Genomic DNA, 23,507 nt, shown 5'->3' on the forward strand with positions numbered 1-23,507 from the left:
TCTCTGTTTACCAGCAGTGTCACCTTGGGGAAGTTACCTTGCCCCCTGAACTTCAGTGCCTTCATCTGTAAAATGTGGCTATGAGTACTCACCAATGCCATGAGGCTTATTAGAATTTATGGTGGACGTGAAGTCTCGTGGAAATAAAATATTTCGGTCTTCACATTCTTTTTCTTTAAATCTATTGTTTTCTGTATTTTAAATTGTCTTAAATTTCTTTAGCTTTGCCTTTTCTGATTCAGTTCTAGCAAATGGATTCTTCCTTAAAACCCAGAAGTCACTATAGGAAACCTCTAATAAGAGAAGGGCAGGCTCAATGCAGGTGAATAAGGTGAAAGCCAAACAACAAAACCACCTAAAATATATTTTATGTAAGGTAGGATGCCAAAAACATTTAAAAAAGAATCTTGTCCTATAATTGGTAATTACGTACATCTTCACAAAGCTATGAAAGCCGTGGTTTAGCCTTCTGGACTTCAAGTATGTTACGTCTGCTAATGTCTGCTCTTAATTTATAAAGACTTGTTTGCTTATTAGTCATCATGGGTAACGTATTCAAATTCGCACTTCTAATTCTAGAAGATATATAAATTACCATTTTTGTTTATCATAAAAATGTTTATTCCTCTTCTATAATAATTTCACCTTCAAGGATATAGATAATAAGAGACATGGAAAAGATTTGTGTACAAAATGTTTATTATAGCATTATTTAATATAATGAAAAATAAGAATCAACCTAAATTTTTCATAGTAGGTGAATGGTTAAGTAAATTAAAAATGAATTTGTTGATGACTTGTGTGTGTATGTGTGTGTACGTGCACATGTGTTGATTACTTTTTAATGATAGAAGGAATCATAAGGTTATGGAATTATAAGGAAAATAATGCATAGAAACAACATAGCATCAAGTATGTCAAAATAGTCATACTGGTTATCTCTAGATTGGTGGGATTACAGAAATAGGGTTTTTTTTTCTTTGAAATTGCTAAATCTACAGTGAATTTATATTGCTCTGCTAAGCAGGATGAAATCAAGTTAAAAAGCAATCTAGTGGTGAGATACAGTCTGTAAGTCAGGAATGGCAATCACAGAATGCCCATAGAGACTCTCAGATAACAGAAGTGTGATGCAGGCCTATAGTTTATTATACCCTCATGGCACATGAATGGTGGAAACTTCATTACACGTGGCAGGCATTATGGCATACTATATCACATCATATATTATTTCATTTAATCCTTACAACTCCAGGAGGTAGGTAGTATTATTATCCCCCATTTTCCACAAGTGAAAACTAAATCTTAGAGATGTTAAATAATTTGTCCAGGTCGCATAGCTGATACAGAGTCTAATACCAGACCAAAGCTCTGAACAAGCATTATGAGAGCATATATTATGGGAGTCAGGAAAGGATGAGATTACTCTTAGCAGCAAGACAGATCTGTGCGTGGAAAGATTTGTGCTCAGGAGAGAGCTGTGTTGTGTCAGGGTCCAAAACAACCTCTGGCAACCAAGTGATAAAGATAAGAATTAAAGGATGAATACCCGCCATTTGCATCGACATGGATGGAACTGGAGGAGATTATGCTAAGTGAAATAAGTCAAGCAGAGAAAGACAATTATCATATGGTTTCGCTCACTTGTGGAACACAAGGAATAGCGTGGAGGACCACAGGAGAAGGAAGGGAAAACTGAACGAGAAGAAATTAGAGAGGGAGACAAACCATGAGAGACTCTGGACTCAGGGAACCAAACTGAGGGTTACAGAAGGGAAGGGGGTGGGGGGATGGAGTAACCAGGTGATGGGTATTAAGGAGGGCACGTGTGGTGATGAGCACTGGGTGTTATAGGCAACTAATGAATCGTTGAGCACTACATAAAAAACTAATGATGTACTATATGTCGGCTAATTGGACATAATAAAAATAAATAATTTTTAAAAATAAAAAATAAAAAATAAAAAAATTTTAAAACTTAAATTATAATTAGTTACCAATACTTAAAAAAAATCTGGAGAATTCACATAAATCAGAATACCCAGTAATGCTGGGCCCACATTCCCATATGGTAACAACTGGTGAATCTGGAAGAGGCTGCTCAATTTCCAATGGGGTATAAGTTCTCCTTTTCCTATGTGGCCTACTTTGCTCATTGATTTCCATTATCTGCCAGGACCCTGCAGGCACTTGAGTCTAAAAGCCTTGGCCTAGACAGTGAGGAATCAGCAGGTGGGAAGGAATAACCAAATGGAATAAGACAGGTGAGAGCTGAGAGTTACTGAAGCTAGGGGTTTCGAGAATGTGGACCCAGCAAGACACTTCCCCAGGGTGCCAGATCCTAAGGCAGAGCATTTACCTCTTCCCTTCTGACTGGGCTGGAAGTGGTCCCAAGATCTTTGCTTGGGGGTTGGAAGGAAGTGGATTGGTAGAGAGAGGGGAACTTGATTGAGGCCTCAGTGGAGAGGTGGAAATTTGAGGGACATGGAGAATTTAGACAGCAGGGAGCAGAAAAGTTAATATGTCCATGCAGTGGCTCACCCAAGATTCTGTTTTCAAGAAAATTCTCTGGCTTGTTAAGTGTTCATGGTTGCCAGGGGGAAAAAAGTTTAAAAAAAAATGCAAACTCAATCTCTTTAATGCCTCTAGTTGTGTTTTCACACATACAGGCAGAGTGATCCCTTTACACACCACTTAGGTACTGATCTGAGGGTACTATTTAGTTCTGGGGGAACTGAGGAAGAAAATTTCCTTGGATTAAAGGAACTTTGGGCAGGTTATTTACATCTCTAAGCCTGTTTCTTCATCTGTTAGAAGGTTTAATAGTTTCCAATTTTCAGAGGGTAAGAATGAAGTGAGTGAATGGAAGAATATGAAGTACACGGCTGAGAGCAGGAGGAATAAGTGATTGCTGTGATGGGCAGCGGTGGGGTTGGGAACCTTACATAGGTGTTGTCCCTGAATCTTTACAATAACCATATACATTAGGTATTATTTTCCCCATTGAAAAAAAATGAGGAAATTGAGGTTTAGAGAGGTTTGGTAACTTACTCAAGGTTGCAAAATTAGTAAAATGTAGAGTGGAGAGACTTACTTATAAAGAGCCAAACCACACCAAAAAAGTACACTGACATTCTAATGATAGTCATATAGCATTATCAGCTAGAAATGAAAACAGATTCAATTCTATATCTTGCTAAAACCTTGAGATCACCAGCTGCTTGTCCCTAGGCAAGTGGCTTAACTTCTCTGAAACTCACTTTCCTCATCTGCAAAACTTTCTACATTTATTGTATAGATTAATTGAAGTAATGCACTTAAAGTACTTAACAGAATGGCTAGCTTATAAGTGATCAGTTAACAGATATTAACTTTAAAATGTTTCCTGGACCTGCACTAAGTATCAGGAATGCAAAACGAATTAAACATGTTCCCTGCCCTTGTGGAAGTCAGGACAGGACATCCATATGAGCAGTGAAATTTTAACACAAGGAGGAAACTGTTATAATGAAAGAGTAAATGATGTGATTTGGGAGGGAGGAAGATACAGATACAGTGAAAAAGGAGGGAAGGATGGCAGGGAAGATTCCAACTGTGAACTGTGGAGTGATCTGGATCTCAAAGGAACAGGGGAGTTTTGCATACAGAAAGGCAAGAAAGGCATCCCAGGCAGATGGAATAGCTTGTGCAAAGGCAAAGAATACAGAAAGTCCTGAAAGGTCTAGGAGGGTCAAAGGACAGTGAAACAGTTCAAGTGCGACTAGAAGGTAAGTTATGTGGGTTGACTGATAAAAGCAGAAGAGAAAAGTTGGATTCTGGCTGTGAAGGGCTTTCTGTGTCTTCCTAAGAAGTATGGCCACTAGGTCATGAGGGAAAAGGGAGCAAGTCTTCAAAGTAAGGAGGTTTCATAATCAGATTGCTTTTGGTGAAGGGTAATGATGGGGTAAGGAGAGTGAAAGGGAAACACCCAGGAAGCTATTGCAGTAGTCCAGACAAGAGGTGACAGAGACCCCAAAACTGGCCACCAATGAATTGGAAGTGGGTAATGAGGAAGAGGAATGAAGAATGACATAAACACAATGTGTCAAATCCAAGGTATGAAAATGGCTTGCTCCCTTATTTACCACAGTCATCCCAAAGAACCAAAACAAAAACACAGAAAACCTCTTTTAAAAATAGTCTCTTTTGTTTGTATGCAAATAGGCCAGGCACAGTGAAAATGCAACTCAAGTATGATGACAAATACAATATTTTGCCTCCAATACATGAATCACAAAGATTGGTTTACGAATGCTGTCCTTAAGAATTCCAACTCCTGGGGCACCTGCGAGGCACAGCGGTTAAGCGTCTGCCTTCGGCTCAGGGCGTGATCCCAGCGTTATGGGATTGAGCCCCACATCAGGCTCCTCTGCTGGGAGCCTGCTTCTTCCTCCCCCACTCCCCTTGCTTGTGTTCCCTCTCTCGCTGGCTGTCTCTATCTCTGTCGAATTAATAAATAAATAAAAATCTTAAAAAAAAAAAAGGTAAAGATACATTAAAAAAAAAAAAGAATTCCAACTCCTCTTGTTAAAACTTGCCAACTGGTACAAGGCTTATCTGAGATTATTTTCCATCTTAAACCAGATTTGAGGACAGCTATTTAAGGCACTTTTCAAAAGAAGCTACCCTTTACTCACATGGCTGAAGAGTAGGAAGAGTGACATATTGTTTTACTGGAAAATTTCTTCCAGGTAGCAATGTGTCTGTGTGGTGGTGGACCTTTAGAATCTTCCAGAGAAAGGCATGTGAAGGGAGCTGCAAAATTACATCTCAATGGTTCTGTACCATCAACTTGAAAATTGCAAATCCAGGTTGATAAATGTATATTTTAAGGGTTCCCAGAAGTCTTCTGTGCATTGCTTTTGGTTACAGAGATGCCACAAGAAAGTGAGCCTCTGAGTGTGCAATGTCCCCTCCCTCAACCCTGTTGTGAAATGGAAGCTTTAAAAAATCCAGTGGTTTTTTGTTATGTTTTGTTTTTTCAACAAGCCTAGTCATATTGGCTGTGTTCTAAATGCCCCAATCTATTTTATTTTACTTTGTAGAGCACATTTTATTTATGCTCTTATATAAATATTTTGCATAAAAAGGTGCTTTCACAGATCATGCTTCCCTAAATTTGAGATATGCTGCCATTTGTTAAAATGTGTTAGTTTTGTTATGTATTATATTCCTTCCTCTGCACAAATAGGAAAAAGCATATGGACCTAACTCTTCAAGCCACTTTTACATTTAGAATATTACCTCATTTTATTTTTTCTAACTAAGGTTTAAAGGAAATGGTAAATGTCAGATGCTTTGTGAAAGAAATGACAGTTTCTCAGAATGTGTAAGAGCATACCCTTAAGCAAATGGGCCACTTTAAATTCAGAGATCACAATCTTCTGAATTTGGGTTTAATGTTCCCAGGTAACACTCAAGATTGAAAGAATAATACATTTGGAATCATATATTTACTTTGTTGAATTCTGAAAGGTGCCATCACTGATGTTGGTAGTTTATTGGTATCAATTTTTAAACTTACTGCTGTATGTGTTTCATTCATCTTGGAAAGATTTTACATAGTTTTGTTATTTGTTATTTTGTTAACTAATAGGCCATCTAATAATTATTTTGTTAACTAATAGGCCATCTTTTGTTTAAACTCTCAGAAGTTCTGAGATTCTACGATTGTATTGTAAACATTACTAGATAGCTAGAATATTGAATTATTAAATTAGAAGTTAAGTATCATTTTAGTCCACCCTTCTCTCGAGTGAGTTCTCTACTCTGCCACCCATGACTGATGGTCATGCAGACACAGTGACCATTTAAAATATGAAATGAGGAAGAACCAACATTTCTTAGAGAAGCCTATTCCTTTTTCTTAACTGAGACCTATACAACCTAGTTAGAATCTACCACATGCTCTTAAGAAGTTATTTAATCATTAGGACATCCTACATAACTGAAGTTGTTTATGTTGAAAATCACTTGGGGCAGGTCCCTTGACATTATTAGACCGGTATAGGTCTCCTGCCCTCACCTGCAGGCTCTCGCAGAGCAGAGACCCTCTACTTTTGCTCATTTTGTATCCTAGGACCAGCCCAAGCCTACACTCACTTAAGGCTAGTGAAGCATTTATTGAATGGATGAGAGCAAACTAAAAAGTAGAAATTCCAAGTGGTGCAATTACATCACTGGATTTTAAAGTATTATTGGAAAATGGGAAATATTGTTAAGATACAAAGATGGGTAGAAACAAAGGTGAAGCATAAAATATGTGTATTTGTTTGTTACGAGAGTCTACAGCTGTTACCAGTTCCCATGGACACCCTGGAACCACCCTTGAAGCTCTGGCCAGTCCCTTTTCTGACATGTTTGTACAGATAGCAGGCAGGCACAGTGGGAAGGGTGCTCTGGATGTGGTCTTGCTGCTACAATTCTGATGTCTAGTGTCCAGGGAGTGAGCTGTGAGTCTCTCAGTTCCCCAAGCTGTTGTTCTTCTCTGGCTTGGCTTTGTTTCCTGATCTGTGGTCCAGTTCCCAATGGGCCCCTGGAGCCTATCCTCCAGTGATGGGTCTTGTTCCACTGGAAGAAACAACGAAGTGTCTCCCCCTACCACACTGTAGCAATCACACTTCCCAGAAAATCCCAATTCTGGGTATGCCACAGGACACCTCCACCCCACTCTGCCATGTCTCCACCAGATACCCAACCCTTCTCAGAGCCTGGGTTTGGGATGGCTGGCTCCTTACCTTTTGGAGTTGCTGTCCTTAGCCTGAGCTCTGCGTGGTGCCACATTCTTCAACTTCCCCACTTGCCCATGCTGCTAAAGTAACAGTTCATCTAAAGGCCACACCCATCCCAGGTACAACAGTACTTCTTTTTCTAAAATGTGCATATTCTGATACTTGCCTTTTGACAATTTTTCCTTATCCTGCCTTTTACTACATGCTAATGTAATCCTCAGTCCAAACAAATGTATCTTGTTGCTGAAGTTCGGATATGTTCTATGAAGCCACCATTTGGTTTTGAGAAAAAGTATAGATGAGAATCTTTTGCATTCACTTGATAGAATCTTGTAAATAACTGTTGGTGTCCTTTCTGTTTCTGACTTCTCCTTAGAGGACATCTAGGCAAAAGTGTGTCACTGAGTCCTAGTTTCTGTGCTCAGAAGTCGATCGAATATAAATTAAGAAACAATACATGTTCCTTCTTTCTTAGCACGCATGAATGATGGGTGTGAATTTGCATCACGAGAAAGTGAATTCACTTTCTCATGAATAAAATAAGACTCCCCAGGGCAGCTAGGGACACCAGCCCAGGACTAGAGAGGACCTGAGCTAGAGGTTTTAAGAGTGAGGGTCCCTCCCTACCCTCTTCTAAAATATAAAAATGGAGGCTGCAAAACTTGGGCTAAGAAAAAGAAAAAGACTCAACCCCCAAAGCTTAACTGTATAAAATTGCTTTTAAATGTAGGCCAACACTGTATCTCCCCCTCAAAGAAAAAAGAAACTCAACTACGTTTCTAAGAATGTTCCTCCAGAAACATGGAACTGAAAGCTATTTTTTATTGATCTGGCCCTTAGAAAACAATGGGACTTTTTAACGTACCTAAGGAACTGACATAAAAACCTATGATTCTGCACCAGAAAGATGCAGAAAATGGCGAAATAGAGGGCAGAAATACAAAATTAGAGATGTTTTGCAGCAATGTTTTATGTATGGTGTTTGATTATGAGTGTGCAACATGGAGAAGTGAACAGTGGACCGTGAAACTGATGCTAATTTTCTTACCCACTAGTGTAGAAGCCCTCTAAAATATCATGTCATTAACTTAGTTGCTTTACCAGAAATCAGTGCATGTGGTTAGTGTGTGTGTGTGCATGTGTGTGTTTAATTAATAGACTTTATTTTAGAACAGTTTTAGATTTACAGAAAAATTGAGCAGACAGTACAGAGAATTCCCATATATCCTCTCCCCTGCACACGGTTTTCCCTATTATTATGATCATGCATTAGTGTGGTACATTTGTTACAATTAATGAACGAATATTGTTAATTAAAACTCATCCTTACATTAAGTGCCCCTCTTTGGGTTCTATAGTTCTATGGGCTTTGACAAATTTAAAACATATATCCACCATTACAGTATCATGCAGAAAGTTTTACTGTGCTGCACTAGTCATCCCTTCTTACATTCCTGGGCAACCACTGATCTTTTTACTGTCTCAATGGTTTTTCCTTTTCCAGAATTTCATCTAGTTGGAAGTATACAGTTCATAGCCTTTTGAGGTTGGCTTCTTTCATTAAACATCTTCTTTCATTAAATATGCATTTAAAGTTTGTCTGTCTTTTCATGGCTTGATACCTCATCTCTATTTATCACTGAATAATATTCCACTGTATGGATGTACCGCAGTTTGTCCATTCACTTACTGAAGGGCATCTTAGTTGCTTTCGGTTTGGGGCAATTATAAAGAAAGCTGCTATAAATATTCAAATACAGGTCTTTGTGTGGACATAAGTTTTCAATTCGCTTGGGTAAATACCTACGCGTATGATTGGTGGATAACGTGGGAGGCTTATGTTAAGTGTTGTAAGGAACTGCCACAGTGAGTTCCAAAGTGCCTATTTCATTTTGCATTCCCACCAGCAATTAAGGGGAGTTCCCATTTTTCCACATCCCTGTCGGCATTTGGTATTGTCAGGTTTTTTTTTTTTTAATTTTAGCTATTCTAATAGGTGTGTAGTAGCTCATTATTGTTTTAATTAGCAATTCCCTAATGACATATGATACCGAGCATCTTTTAATATGCTTAGCTACCATCTGTATATCATCTTTGGTAAGGCGTATGATCGGATCTTTTGCCCATTTTTAGACGAAGTTGTTCTTTTTCTTGAGTTTTAAGAGTTCTGTGTACATTTTGGGTATCAGTCCTTTATCAGGTTCGTGCTTTGCAAATATGTTTTCCACTTTGTGGCTTATCTTTTCATCCTCTGAGCAGTTACTGTGTTTATGCTTCAAGGAGGAAGCGTTTTAGAAACACATTTTACAACAACAGTAAAAGAAAAACTTTATAGCAAATGTTTTACGCTCCCTCTCAAGTGGTATCAGGGAACCCTGTCTGTGAACCCAGAAGAGTTTCGTTGAAAGGAAAGAGTCAGGTCTGGGAGCCGTGGCTGGCTATCCTACACTAAGAGAGTTTGTGTAGCAGGGCTAGGAACAAGAACAGAACCCTCCTCAGCTGCATGACTTCTAAACTAAAAACTGTTTAGGAACTATGCGTAGAGTCTGAATTTGGCCAGGAATCCAGGTATGTAAGAGATAATCACTTTTCGTGTTTCCTTTAATTCAACATAATCTCACCTGTGAGACCAGTTGTGTAAGAGATTCCATCTTGATCATACAGGGGTGCCCTTCCCTTCCTGCAGCCCAGTCAGAATTCAGGAAGCTTACCTGATGCCTAGAAATGGAGGAATGTCTTGGTTGCCATTGGCAACCTAACTATCTGAACCATGGTAGTCTGTGAAATCTGGCAGCTCTCTGTCCCCATGCCACAGTGGGGAATGAGGTTATCAACTGAGGCCCATGAGCCAAGTGCACTGCCTCTGTAGGCAAGAGCCATCACTCCCAAAGATTTTATCCTCTTGGGAGCACTGAGAAGGGGGTGCTTGGATTCCACGTTCACAGGACCCAAACACCTCTGCCCCTCCTTCCTCTTGCATCTCAAAAGCACTCTCTTTTTTATTCTCCTCTAGAACACCTGTATCTCTTCCATGGGCTTTCACCAAAGTCCAAAAGTGCCTTGACTTTAGGTCTCTTCTGCTTTCTCCCCTGCAAAAAATCTATGTGTCAAGAAATTTCAGAAAACAGGGATGTCTGGGTGGCTCAGTCTGTTAAGTGTCCGTCTTCTGCTCAGGTCATGATCCCAGGGTCCTGGGATCAAGCCCCAGGTCAGTCTTTCCTCAGCAGGGAACCTGCTTCTCCCGTTCCCGCTATTCCTCCCCCTGCTTGTGCTCTCTCTTTCTGTCAGATAAATAAGTAAATCTTGAAAAAAGAAATCTCAGAAAACAAACGCTAACATACCAATAAATAATGCTGCTACAATTATTTGTGGAAACTATCTTGTGCAATATTGGAACCACTACAACCTAGAATATTTTTATATTGGCTCTTGACCAGTAACCACAGGAAGCCATTTAAGTATAACAAACAAATATATGGCTGGAATTGGAAAATTTGGCCAAGTGTTTGATCTTTCCAAATGTCCACAAGTTCCTAGCTCTGCCCTTTCCTGCCCCCAGAGTAGATCCTAACTATGTGGTCCCAGAGGAATATCTCTTGGGCACAGTTGAGCAAGAACATCATGAAGGTATCTATTTCCCTGACCCAGCTACCATCTATGGCCCCTCCCCTCCTGCTGCTTTTTCTTGTAGCCTTGGTCTCCTCAGACGTTAGAACATCTGGGAGTGAGACATGGAGGAAGCAGCCCCACACAGAAAGCAGCTTTCTGAGGTTACTAGTAACTTCCTCCTTACTAAACACAAGGAACTGATCTTCATTTTGCTTATTAACCTCATCTCAGCATTTGATACTGTCGATCACCATCACTGCTGAACCCCATCCATCCTTGGCTCTGATGACCTTTGAGTAAGGCCTCCTTAACAAATTTTTGAGTGGCATAAGGTTTGGAGGGATGACTAATACAATGAAAGACATATATGGGATTCAGAGTAATTTTGATTGGCTGAACACTAACACACAAATAAGATGGGGCCAGGAGGTGGTGATCTGACATGACATTTAAAAAAAAATCATGGTCAGCTACTCCAGTACAACTCTTCACAGGCTTATGTGATCTCTGACTCATTAATGAAAGTGATCTTATCACCGTGCATTCCATTCTGTGAGCCCTCTCTGCAAAGAGGTATGTTGATAAATTCAGGGAGTCAGGTGCCAGTGGGAGAACCACCAGGTTGGTTAGGGTTCTAGAGACCATGTCGTATGAGGAAAAGTTGAGGACACTGATGCTATTTAGCTGAGAAAATAGACTATTGAGGAAATTTCTGATATCTGCTTTCAACTATTTGGAGTGTTCTATGTAAAGGGATTAAAAATACATATACCAGTAGTTTTAGAAAATGGCAGACACAACTAGATGGTACTTATAGGGCTGGGGAGGGAAAGGTAAGAGATGTGAGATTACTATAAAGAAGACCTTTCTCTTGTAACTGTCTTATCAGGTAGTGAGTTTTCCAACATAAGTGAGAAAGCAAACACTGGACATCCATCTACTAGAGATAACATTGAAGGGGTCCTTGCTTCACAGTGAGAGACTGGGAGGACTTCTGAGGCCCCTTAGACAACCCTGCAATGCTAATGAAGTCATAGAGTAAGAGAATTCCATGCACCACGTTGTCCTTTGTTTCTGCTGCCGGCCTCACCCCTTATCTCCCATTAATTTGATGTTGCAGTGCCTTGGACACTGCTCTAAGCAGGAGCTGAAATGAGGAGATGAGAGAAGATATGGAAAAGAGAACACAATAAAACAACTTTTTTTTTTTAAAAAAAAAAAACCTCCTATATATCAGGATCCGTGTGAAGTACCATCTATATGTGTTCCTATTTAATCCTCACAACAAGCTTATGAGATATTTAGTATTACCTCTTTGGTGAAACTAGGATTCAGAGAAGTTAAGTGACTTCCCCAAGAACACACACATATCAACTAGTGGAGCCAGAGTTTGAACCCAGGTCTCTGTAATTCCAAAGCTCTATGTGAGGTGTTATTTTTACTCACCCCTCATTTATGGTAAATGATACTGGGTTTTAGAATTTTTCATATTGATAAGAGATTCCTTTTAAAATAAACTGACTCAAAGTAAGTCAAGAGAAAATAAGTGTATAAAAAATAACACAGATTTGACATAGATATGAAGTGGTACCAGTAGCTAGAATGACTGTAGTTTGGGAAATACTATTCCAAACATTTTGACAGCAAGACTTCCCAATTTAGTCTATTTTGTATTTGGACTGCTGAGTACAAGGAAAAGAAGGAAACTTAAAAACTGAGGGGAATGTAAATTAATTCTCCTGTGCCCTGATACATGGGTAATTTCATGTGTTACAATAAGGAAACTAAATGGACCCTTTCAAATAAAAAAAATATATACGATTGTAAAATCCAGAGGAAAACCCCAGGTGGGGCCTATCCGCATAAAGGATGAAGTTTCCAAGGTATGCACACAGAATGGGTGAGAGGAAGTGAAGACCGTATGAGTCAGGGGCCAGGACCCACACAGGAGCCCTATGGCTTTGAGAGGCCCTGGATGGAAGGTGAAGGAGTTGACTGACAGGCCAGTTTTGGGAAGAATGACCATCACCTTTCCAGTGGTTAAGGATAATCTTTGTGGTCAAAAAAGGTCAAAGTGAGAACTGGAAAGTCTGAAAGGAAGACAGAAAAGTAATAATGAAGACTAGGGAGCTGCATAGCGTGCTCTGTGCCAGGCGATTGACAAGCAAGATCCCATTTGTCTTTCAGAACAATGCAGCAAGGATGCTGGTCACATTTTCTGCATGAGAAGACTGAGATGGGGAGATGTTCAGAACTTGTTCAGGGCTCAGTGGTCAAGCCAGGATTTGACCTTGGGCCACCAGTTCCAAACCCATGCTACGCTACTTCCCCTGCACCACAGGTCTTTGCTTGGGTGCTCCTTCTCAACCCTGGCAACAAACAGCTTTCCCTTTGTTACTTTTAATTTCTCCAGCCCTGCAGGGCACAGCTAGCCTCCAAGAGAGTGGAGGAGGCATGCTCAGAGGGAGGCATGCCTTCTCTCCTGAGGGCAAATGCTGACGGCTCAGAAGACACATAAATGCGCGTGCGCGCGCGCGCACACACACACACACACACACACACACACACACCATCGAGCAGAGGACTTTTCAGGGCCTGATTGGGTCAGAAAAGAAACCATACATTTGAGGCAGGATTATTGTATGTGTGAAAGCTGTCCCAGCGGAAGCAGTAGGTTTGGAAAAATCCACTTGGCATTCACACAGCTTTCAGTCTTCTGCTTGTGATTTGTTCCCAGGCTCAAGAGTACCATCCACTTCCAGGAATAGGAGCCAAGGTAATAGAAACATTCTAGATTAAGACAATGAGGATTAGATTCGGATAATTTTTAAAAGGGCCGTGTATGTTAATTGGTTTCTAACAGAATCCATGAAGGTATACTCAAATGAATGGTTTGGGGGTAGGAGAAGAAAAATACCCAGTCTCTGGGTTCTCTGGTTGCAGACTGTCTCCTGCTGCCCTGCCAAGCCAGAAACAGTACGGGGTACATGGCTGCCCAGTAAAACACTTGTTAAACTGAGCTGAACCTTTACCTTTGGGCCTCAAAGGCAGCACTCCTGGATCTCTGTCAGTCTTTGTCATGTTTGTGGCTGGGCTGTCTTTGGGGAGTTTCCTCAGGGCTTTACATTCACTCACTCTCCACCAGTGCATTTGTAGTCATTTTCATCGGTGGAAATGCCCACCTGCCATCAGAAGTTATCTGGAACCAGCCCCTGTCTGTGGTGCTATTTCTTTCTTGTCAGTTCCCCTTTCTGCATTTGAGTTCTAGCCTCAGCCCTGACATTATTTGTTTCTCTACAAGGAGTGTTAGGAGGTTCTGGGGAGCTCACAAAGGCTCTTCTTTGTTTATTCTTAATACCTTGCTTCTGTGTTCCTCGGGAATGCCACTGGGCTTATGCATCTGGTCTCTGGGAGCTGCAGTGGATGGGCATTTGTGACAGGTATGTTCTTATGAAGCTCGTATGCCTGGGGAGCATGGTGTTAGATGAAGCTGCGTCTGGGGCAGATGTTCAGAGGTGGGTCTGACGGCTGGAAAGGGAGTGGGTTCTTAAGAAGGGTTGTGGAGTACATGCATAAAGCTTTTGATCATCAGGCTTGATTCTGAGTCTGGCTACGTTGGAGGTAGGACATTACAAAAACTTGTCTCTTCCAGCCAGATCCCTTTGTCTGCTTTGGTGAGCTAAGAGACAGGACAGGCAGGAAACAGAAGGCACCACTTACCAAACAACCAGCAGCCACCCTTGGCCTCAGGGTGCTGGGGGCTCCAAGTAGCTCTGCTGCAGGAGAAGCTATCCAAGGATCCTGGCCCTGCCTGAGCCCCTTGTGCCAGTGAGAAGTCCAGAGAACTGGAGCAAAACCCACAGCCTCTGCATAGTCTCTGCTTTCTTATTTGGCCTTTCTCTTCCTGTCTCTCTCTCTCTCTCTCTTTTTTTCTCTTTTCTCCATTTCTTCTTCCCATCAAAATGCCCCATCACAATATTGTCTCCTCTTGGCACCAGAGACCAATAGCTCATTTGAAAAGAAAGTCTTAGGTCAAAAAAGAGCCCAGGCAGTGGTTTCTCGTGTTCTGTATACCATGAACATATTTGCATTTGCAAATAGGCTTAAAATAGTGCCTCCACTAATAGTTATTTAAGGAGAGACAGGTGAAAATAATTTTTGGCCAAGGGAACTTCCCACTCCTCTCAAATTGTAATAACTAAGGAGATGGTCTATTCCTCTGACATAGGGCCAGGATTGGTAACCTCAATCTTGGAACTAAGACTCTGGACTTAAACGAGTCTAAGTATGTGCACAAGCTTGTAGTTCTGTATTATTTCATGTGTTTGCTGTTGCAGGTACCATTAATGCTATTTACATGAGCTATCCTGTGTATAAGCTTTTATAAATCTCTGTTCATTGGTACGTTCTAAATATACTTCTTATCGAGGGCTCAACTATGTCATAGGTAGTGGGTTTTTAACAGGGAGCATAAAAGACATGGTCCTTTTACTCTTGAAGATTTTAGACTAGTGGGAGAACAGTATTAATTAGATAGTCACACTAAAATGATTGTATGGCAACAATGCTTTGAAGGCAGGGAAATGGCTTCTTTTGATTTTGCTCACTGTTTAATAACTATGTCTTTGAGCTTGATATTTTGTGTACCCTATTATCCCTGGATATCAGATGTCTCTTTCTGGGAGATGAGGATTGGATGTTATGGAGTTGAGGCTAAGGTGGGAAAGGAAAGAGGATAAGAGGTGAAAAGGTAAGCCAAGCCAGATTCTTTAGGAGAAAATCGAGATTCAAATACCATGTTTCAAAACTGGATAGAGGTGGGAGGTAAGTTCAGGGGTCTCTGGGCCAGGAGACTAAAGCTATGAAGAAATAGAACAAGAACAAAACATGTCTGAAACAAGCAAGGAGGGTGGGGGGAAGGTTCCTAAGTAGTTTTCCAGATTCCAAGCAAATATTGACAATTCACCTTTCTTGGTCAGGCAAATAAAGAGTATTTAGGGGGCGGAATAGAAGGATCAGGCCATAGGCTGGGCACACAATCCTTTATTGGACCTTTATCCTCATCTCTAACCTAATATGGAGACTCGTTTCTGAACTCCCTGAGGTTGTAGTACACTCAGGGTAAGGTTTGGGAAATAGACGCCATTTTGAATATGTGTAGAAGAAAAATGTGTCTTCAGCACTTTCCATCTCCGCATCAGAATAGCAAGGTTCCCATTCACTATTTTCCTTCTTTTGACATGTATGATTCCTTTCTGAGTTCCATTTCCTATTTAGATAAATTAATTTGAACTTAACTCTTAATGGCTAAAAACAAAAACATTACTCCCTTCTAGCTAGCATTTGCATTTTAATAGGGGCTTTCAAAAATGCCTTAACCCAAGGAATGAGTAATTTGGGAATTCCAGGCACCAGGGTAGGGTTGGTACATAGATTGGGGAGAGGGGACGTCCCTCAAATTGTGCCCTTGAAACATTGGCTTTCTCTCTTTGACCATGATTCTGGTTCTGAGAGAACAGGAAGGGGCCCTCTTACAGGGCCAGGATTGGCATAAATATCTTTTAGTGAGTTCTGTGGGTCTTATTTGTGGTAGGCGGAGCCCTTGAACAGATGTGCACAGACTCACCTGTAAAATTTTTCATGATGCTTACCCACAGGCACTTTTTGGTAGAAAAGGAAAAAATGGTTTGCAAAACTATTGATAATTTGGAAAAGTGATGCTCCTTGACTCAAAAAGATCTGATTCTAGATATGACTAGAAGAACTGGACATCTGTCTTGTACACAAACTTGTTATAAGGAGACTGAAAAGCTAAATGCTCTCACCATGTTATGCTCCTTCTTTTGGGTGAGTGAGGGGAATGGACTCTTGATTTTAATACTTAGTTACGCACAACATCAGGGATGAATAAAAGCAGCCTTCTCCTCCTTATGAGTCTACATAGACATTTCTTCTTGGTACCTATGCATCACTGATGCTGTTCCCCTCATATCTGTGTGGAAACACCATGCTCCCAGATGGGTGAGGGGAAGGACAGCTACTCAAAGTAAGGCAGTGTTATGTATGAAAAATTCTCCACAAACGGGGGGCCAGGAGGATTTGCTCCAAGACAAGACTGGAAACCAAGTCAGACATATGATCTAGCCTGAGCTAGAAAGAGACATGGCTGGTAGGGGAGCTCAGTAAAGCTCAAGATGCATGATGTGCATCCATAGCTAATCACTATCTCCTGTGTCCACCATACACCAGGGAGGGTTCACGTTTTCATCAAGGCGTCACTCATGCTCATCTCTTTCTTGTCATACCCACTGCCCCTATGCTGATTCAGCCTCTTCATCTCAGGTCTATGAGACTTTAATATTGGCTTTCTTAATCACCCTGGTACCAGCTCTCACCTCCTTCCTCAGGACACTGACCCGCTTATTTTCTTTAAACTTTCATTACATAATTTTTCTGCTCCCAAATATTAATCCCACACTTTCAATTTTCTATCACATCAAATACAAACTCATCTGGCATTCCAGACTCCATTAAGCTATCCTACTCTACTTAGAGAAATGAATATCCCATTATTTGTGCAAGTGAAAAAGTAAAAAAGCCCCATAACATCCACTGTGTTAGTCTATTAAACAAGAGTGATTCCTGGCACTCAGTTGTTGAATGAATGAATGACTGAATCAATCAATCAATCAATCAATCAGTCAATCAATACCTTATCCTCATCTTCACATCCTGTTGATTATAATCCTACATATTGCTTGAACCTATCCGCTTCTACTTCTCCTACTACCACCCTAGACAAAGCGGCCATCTTTTTTCATTTAAATGACTGTAGTAGCCAACTGATTGGTCTTCTGGCATCTGTTCTGGCTTCCCTACCATCCATTTGCTACATAGTAGCCAAGCTGTCTTTTCAAAATGCAAAACTCATAATGTCACTCATCTAATTTCTTTAGTGGTTCATGTTGCACTCAGAATAAACACCAAAATCCTTCACTGACCCCTAAGATAAGCGTGGTCTGGTCCCTGCTGACCTAGGCAGGCTTGTCTCCCCACTTCTCTAGTCATTTAAGCCACACCAACCTTCCCTCATGCTCCCTCTTGCCCCAGTGCCTTTGCACCTGCTGTTCCTTTTGTCTAGAATCCTTACAAGCCACTCCCCTTCACCTATAAAACACTTATTCAATTTGTTCTGTTTACCTATTAGTGCATAACAAACTGCCCCCAAACTTAGCAGCTTAAAACAACAAATATTTACTCTACCTTACTATGTTGTGGGCCAGAAATTTGGGCAGGCTTTTGAGTGATTTTTCTGTTCCTCATGACATCAGCTGAAGTCACTTGGTGGTTGGTATTAATCTGGTGAATAGGTAGTCTAGAACTGCACTGTCCAATTCAGTAGGCCCTAGCTACATGTGGCTACTGATCATTTGAAATGTAGCTCATCTAAGTGTTATAAGTATAAAATACCTACAAGATTTTATTCAGAAAAAAGAATGTAAAATATCCATTAATAATTTTATATTGGTTATATGTTGAGATTATAGTATTTTAGATATACTGAATTAAATAAAATATATCATTAAAATTAATTTTTATGTATTTCTTTTTAATTTTTTAATGTGGCTACTCGAAATTTTCAAAATATATGTGGTTGCATTGTATTTTTATTGGACAGTGCTGATGTATAGCAAAGGTCAGCATTTTTTTCTGTAACAGGCCATATAGAAAATATTTTCCGTTTTTCAGGCCATATGGTTCCTAACACAGCTACTCATCTCTACGACTATAATGGAAAAGCAGCCATAGACAATAATTAAATAAATGGGTACAGGTGCATTCCAACAAAACTTTATTTGTAAAAGTAGGTGGTGGCCAGATTTGGTCTGCAGGCTGCAGTTTGCTGACCTGTGATCTAGAAGATCCAAGATTTTATTCCTATGTCTGGTGGCTTGGCAGAAATGGCTGGAAGGCAGGACTCAGCTGAGACTGTTGACCCAAACACCAACACATGGCCTCTTTGGCATCGTGGTCTCAGGGTAGTGAGACATCTTACATGATGTTTCAGAGCCCGAGAAAGAGTATTCCAAGAAAAATAGAAACTGTAAAGCTTCTTATGATCTATCCTCTCAAGTCCCAAACATCCTTTCTGCTGCGTTCTATTGGTCAAACAAGTCTCTCAAGCCAGCCCAGATTTAAGGAGAAGAGATTAGACTTTGCTTCTTCATGGGGGGAGTAGCAAAGAATACATGTCCATCTGTAATCTATCACATCATTCTTCAAATCTCAGTTTAGACTAGTCCTATAATAGACATTCAAAGTACCACGAACCTCTCCTTTGTAGCACTTGTCATCATTACACGTTTACACTTATTCGTGTGATTATCTTGCTCCTCCACTATATAAGCAACCATGTGACAAGGAGCTCTTTCTGTTTTTTTTTTTTTTTTCATTATTATATTCCAAGCACCTAAAACAATGCCTGGCTCAATAAATATTTGTTGAATGAATGAACAACATAAGGGCACAGCTTTTCAGCCATTAACTGTACTAGTTAATATCAATCCCACATTTCTCCGTATTGTTCTCAAGCATATCACAAAACAGCTTGTCAGAAGCCTTGTTAAAATTCAGACACATTCCATTCCCAGCAACTTTATTATTTTGTAGTTCAGAAACTTTATAAAAAAGGAAATAAGCCTACCCTATTCCTCCCAGTACCTCAAAGGTAGTAATAGCTGCTCTAACAATATAGCTTCAGGTTCTGGTGCTCTGAGAAGTAATTCACGCAGCATGTCAAACCAGAGGCAAACCAAGGCCTCAGGCAGCTTGTGGTCCTCCTGGACCTCATTCACGATGCCAGTCCAGCAAGCTTGGTTTGTCCAGTGACAGGATGAACTGACAGAGGCCCTGAGCACTGGGCTGAGGCTGACCTAATCCTCCCTCCTTGGAGGTTGTAGCATCATCTCCTACTTTGCCTAAAGCAAGGACTCTCATATGTACCAGGAGGAAATATGCATTGCCACCTTCCACACTGATCCTAGAGCTTAAATTGTAGTTATATGTGTATACCCTATCTTTCTTTTTAGTACTGGGTGAAGGAGCAAGGCCCACACATCTTTATTTCCCCCACAACCTCTAGAACAAGCCTGTCACTGAGTAAATTCAGTAAATGTTTACATGAAAGATGATCTCAATGAACAATTTTGCTTAGATACCAGCAAACTTAGCACATTTCCTGATATCCTGACACCACTAATATTCCAGACAAAGTTGTGAAACAGGGAACATTTTTCTCTGTTGATCCCCAACTTCTACCTTGAATTCTTCTCTCTATTCCTGTGTCACGGTATCTGCACTCCCGTCCCACCCTCTGGCTGGCCACCACCACCCCACATCCCTTCATACAGTCTTTTGCCTGAACTAGATCCCACATCTTCCTTAGATCTGAGACACAAAAGATCCCTTCTTTATCCCCTTCTCTTTCTGCCCAAAATACACGTATTTCCTCAGAGCTCTTCTAGGTGCGACTTGCTGAAACACACTAATGCATGCCTGGAGCTAGGTCCATGCTAGGAAACTGATAACATGTCCAGGGCTGGAGTAGAGAGAAGCATTCTCTGCCTGGCACGTAAAGGGTGCTCACGTAATATTTGTGGGATGAATGGAAGCTTAGGACAGAAACTCTCCTGATAGGGAGGGACCCTTTGGGTCCTCCTTTCCCCAGTGCAGCCTCTCTCCCATGAACGTGCACTCTGATCCCAGGAGCCACTCTCACACCTGGCCTTTGGGGTGTGCTGCTCCCCGCTACCTAAAGACTAGGTAGAATCAGAATCCTATCTCCTTGTTCCCACAGCCCAGCTGAAACTGGCTGGAACTTTTAAAGGAACTATACCAGTGTTAAAAAGAACACATCGAAGCTGTGTGCGTTTAAAACTCAATTCTATCATTTACTACTTGGTGGCTAGGGTAAGTTCCTTAACCTCTCTGAGCCTCCATTTCTTCATCTGTAACGTGGGGTGGGGGGCAAATAATCCCACTTTGTTGTGAGGAATAAGAGTGTAACTAGTCATTCAGCTGTCTCTCACTCATGGTCTATGATGAGCCAGGCACACATAGTAAAGAAAAGCGCTGTACGGTAGGTGCCCTTTGGTTTCTGTAATGAACCTTCAGCTACATGGAAGATACTTGCTTTAGGTTTTTGGCCAGTTCACCCACTTACAGACCTTATTCTAAACAGAGCTGGCAGAAATCTCTTCTCAGAGAATCCCCCCGTAAATTCTTAGGTTCTTTCCTCTCCCATTCCCCTTTTTGCTCCCTCCCTTCAAAAGCCAGGGTTTCTACTTCTCAGGCCCTCTGGAGAAAGCAATGACTCGTGGTTGTGGTTGAAAGTTCATTCCGGAGGGAACAGTGACATTTCGCTCTTCTTCAGAGCCAACAACATTGAAGAAACTGGTTTCCTAACCCAAGCCCCCATCCTCAGACATATTCCATGGCTAGAGTTGAGAGAAATTCATCACATGGGGTATAGAGGATCATGTCAATCTCAAATATTTTAGCATCATAGTTTATTAGGGTCTCTGACAAATGAAGTGTCCAAAGTGTTGTCCAGGACAGTGTCCAATCTTCAAATTAATGTTAGAAAAGTATATTAGAAAGACTCACTGCTGGGCCAGGATTTTGAGGAGGAATGTGATATCTGTCCCCAAATTCTTAAAGGGCTTTGCCAGAATATGTTAAGATTTCTCTGCATAGCTCCAGAGAATGACACCAGTATTAATGAGAGGAAGTTAAGGAGAGGCAGTTTCTTGCTCAGGGGAAGAGAGAATTTCCAAATAGAGAAGTTAAAATGGTATTGATTTCCTTGTCATACCCAGTGCTTCTCCCCAGTGCATGAATTACAGGGACCATTTGTCGAAGATATCATGGGCCATACTGATTCATGTAATAATTTGAATTAAAGGTGATTTGTTAAATTTATAGTAAAATATAATTTGATTTTGTGTCCCCGTTCAACACATCACCCCAAGGAAAAACAAATCTTTTGTTAGGTCAAGCATGCTGGTTTTTGGGGTTTGCAAACAATGGGAGATTCCTAAATTACATGGGAGTTCAGATTCAGAGGATTCCCAGTCCACAGATTCTATGACAAACAGGATGCTGGTGGTGTTTAGTATGAGGAAGTGCACAGGAATCGAACAGAGAACTCTCTTTCCAGGCTCTACCATTGAGTGGTGTCAGCTTTGGCCCAACAGTTAATTCCCAAGCTCTGTAACCTATTGAAATCATTGGAAGGGAGAAAGAGGGTAATCAGGAGTAAGTGTGAGGTTCATATACTGAACACCTACTGTGTGCTTCAACAACTGAGTATATGTGCAACTCATTGTCACAAAGCACTGCCTTTCTAAGTAGTTACTAATTTACACTACTTTTTTAAATATTAAAGAGCTCCTACAAATTAAGAAAAATTTATAAAAAGCCCAAAGACTCAAATTAAGAACTGGTGGAAGAAATGTACGGATAGTACATGGAAACAGAAATGTTATCTCTTGGGGTGCGTGTGGCTCAGTTGGTTGAGCAGCCAGCTCTTGGTTTCAGCTCAGACCATGATCTCAGGGTTGTGAGATCAAGCCTGCATCTGGCTCCACCCTGGGCATGGAGCCTGCTTGAGATTCTCTCTCTCCCTCTCCTTCTGCCACTCCCATCTCTCTCTCCCTCTCTCTAAAAAAAAGGAAAGTTATCTCTTATACATTCGAAAAGATGTTCAAGCTCATAATAAAAGAAATTCATTTTAAAATCACAGTGAGCACCACCTCACATCCGTTAGGATGGATACCATAAGGAAAAAAATAACAGGTGTTGACAAAGATGTGGAAAATTGCAACAGGGCAATTGTGCACTGTTAATGGGAATGTAAAATTATGTAGTTGCTGTGGAAAACAGTATATCAGTTCCTCAAAAATTAAAAATAGAATTACCATATGATCCAGTAATTCCACTTCTGACTATATACCCAAAAGAAATGAAAGCAGGGCCTCAAAGAGATATTTGTACATCCATGTTCACAGTAGCATTATTCATAACAGCCAAAAGGTGGAAGCAACTCAAATATCCAACAACAGATGAATGGATAAACAAAATGTGGCCTACATATATACAGTGGAGATATTATTCAGCTTTAAAAATGAAGGAAATTCTGACACATGCTCAACATGGACGCACCTTGAATAAATTACGTGAAGTGAAATAAGCCAATCACAAAAAGACAAACACTGTATGATTTCACTAATACGAGGTAGCTAGAGTAGTTAAATTCATGGAGACAGAAGATGGAATGGTGGTTTCCAGGGCCTGGGTGGAGAAGAGAACAGGGTGTTAGTGTTTAGTAAGTAAGGAGTTTCAGTTTTGCAAGATGATGAATTCTAGAGATGGATGGTGGTGATGGTTGCACAACAATGTACTTAATACCACTTAAAAAATGAGTAAGATGATAAATTTTATGTTCTATGTATTTTACCACAATGAAAAATAATTTTTAAAAATGACAATGAGATGTCATTTTAACTTTCCCTATTGGTAAAGATCACAAGATAGAAAACATGCTATGTTGGCAAAAGCTATGTGAAAATAAGCATGCTCATGTTTTGCTGCAGGGGAGCATAAACATATAATCTTAGGGGAGAACAATTTTTCAATGTCTTTAAAAATTAAAATTGCAATTACCCTTTGACCCTTTGGTCAAGCCATTTCTACTTCTAGGAAGATAGCTTACTCCCACAAACATGTTTTGGCATTTGACCAAGGTTTTTCATTGCAGTAGAATATTGTAAACACCTAAATGTCCATTGATAGAGGCTGGTAAAAAAAATTATTGTCACTCAATAGAATACAACAGAATATGCAACTGTTAGAATGAAGTTACCCAGTACATGCTGATACAGAACAACCCCTAAGGTAATGGCAAGTGCGCAAAATTACATATTAATTGCTACCATGTGTTTAAAAATAAAATGAATAAAGAATATGGGTCTATGTTTTCATTTTGTTTTGCCTAAAATCACTGTAAGTAGAGGTAGGAAGCTGTTAACAGGTAACAGTGGTCACTCCAGTGATGTCTGTGGGGGAAAA

General features: G+C 40.5%; 1 protein-coding gene across 6 annotated transcripts in view; it reads left to right on the forward strand.

Annotated features, from left to right (window-relative positions):
- The window catches only part of CD86 (CD86 molecule), an 84,547-nt gene that overhangs the window by 29,305 nt on the left and 31,735 nt on the right, over positions 1-23,507 (forward strand). For 3 of the 6 annotated variants that reach the window (XM_008708173.2, XM_040621320.1, XM_008708175.2), the window contains exon 1: positions 13,788-13,819. The exons of the other annotated variants lie outside the window; for them this stretch is intronic. In XM_008708173.2, coding sequence (XP_008706395.1) covers positions 13,803-13,819 — 17 coding nt within the window. In that variant the 5' untranslated portion in view covers positions 13,788-13,802. Of the gene's footprint in view, positions 1-13,787; positions 13,820-23,507 lie in introns of those variants that run through there. 6 annotated transcript variants of the gene reach the window in all.

The sequence above is a fragment of the Ursus maritimus genome, unplaced genomic scaffold (assembly GCF_017311325.1).
Source record: "Ursus maritimus isolate PB19 unplaced genomic scaffold, ASM1731132v1 scaffold_4, whole genome shotgun sequence".
In the NCBI taxonomy this organism is placed as follows: domain Eukaryota; kingdom Metazoa; phylum Chordata; class Mammalia; order Carnivora; family Ursidae; genus Ursus; species Ursus maritimus.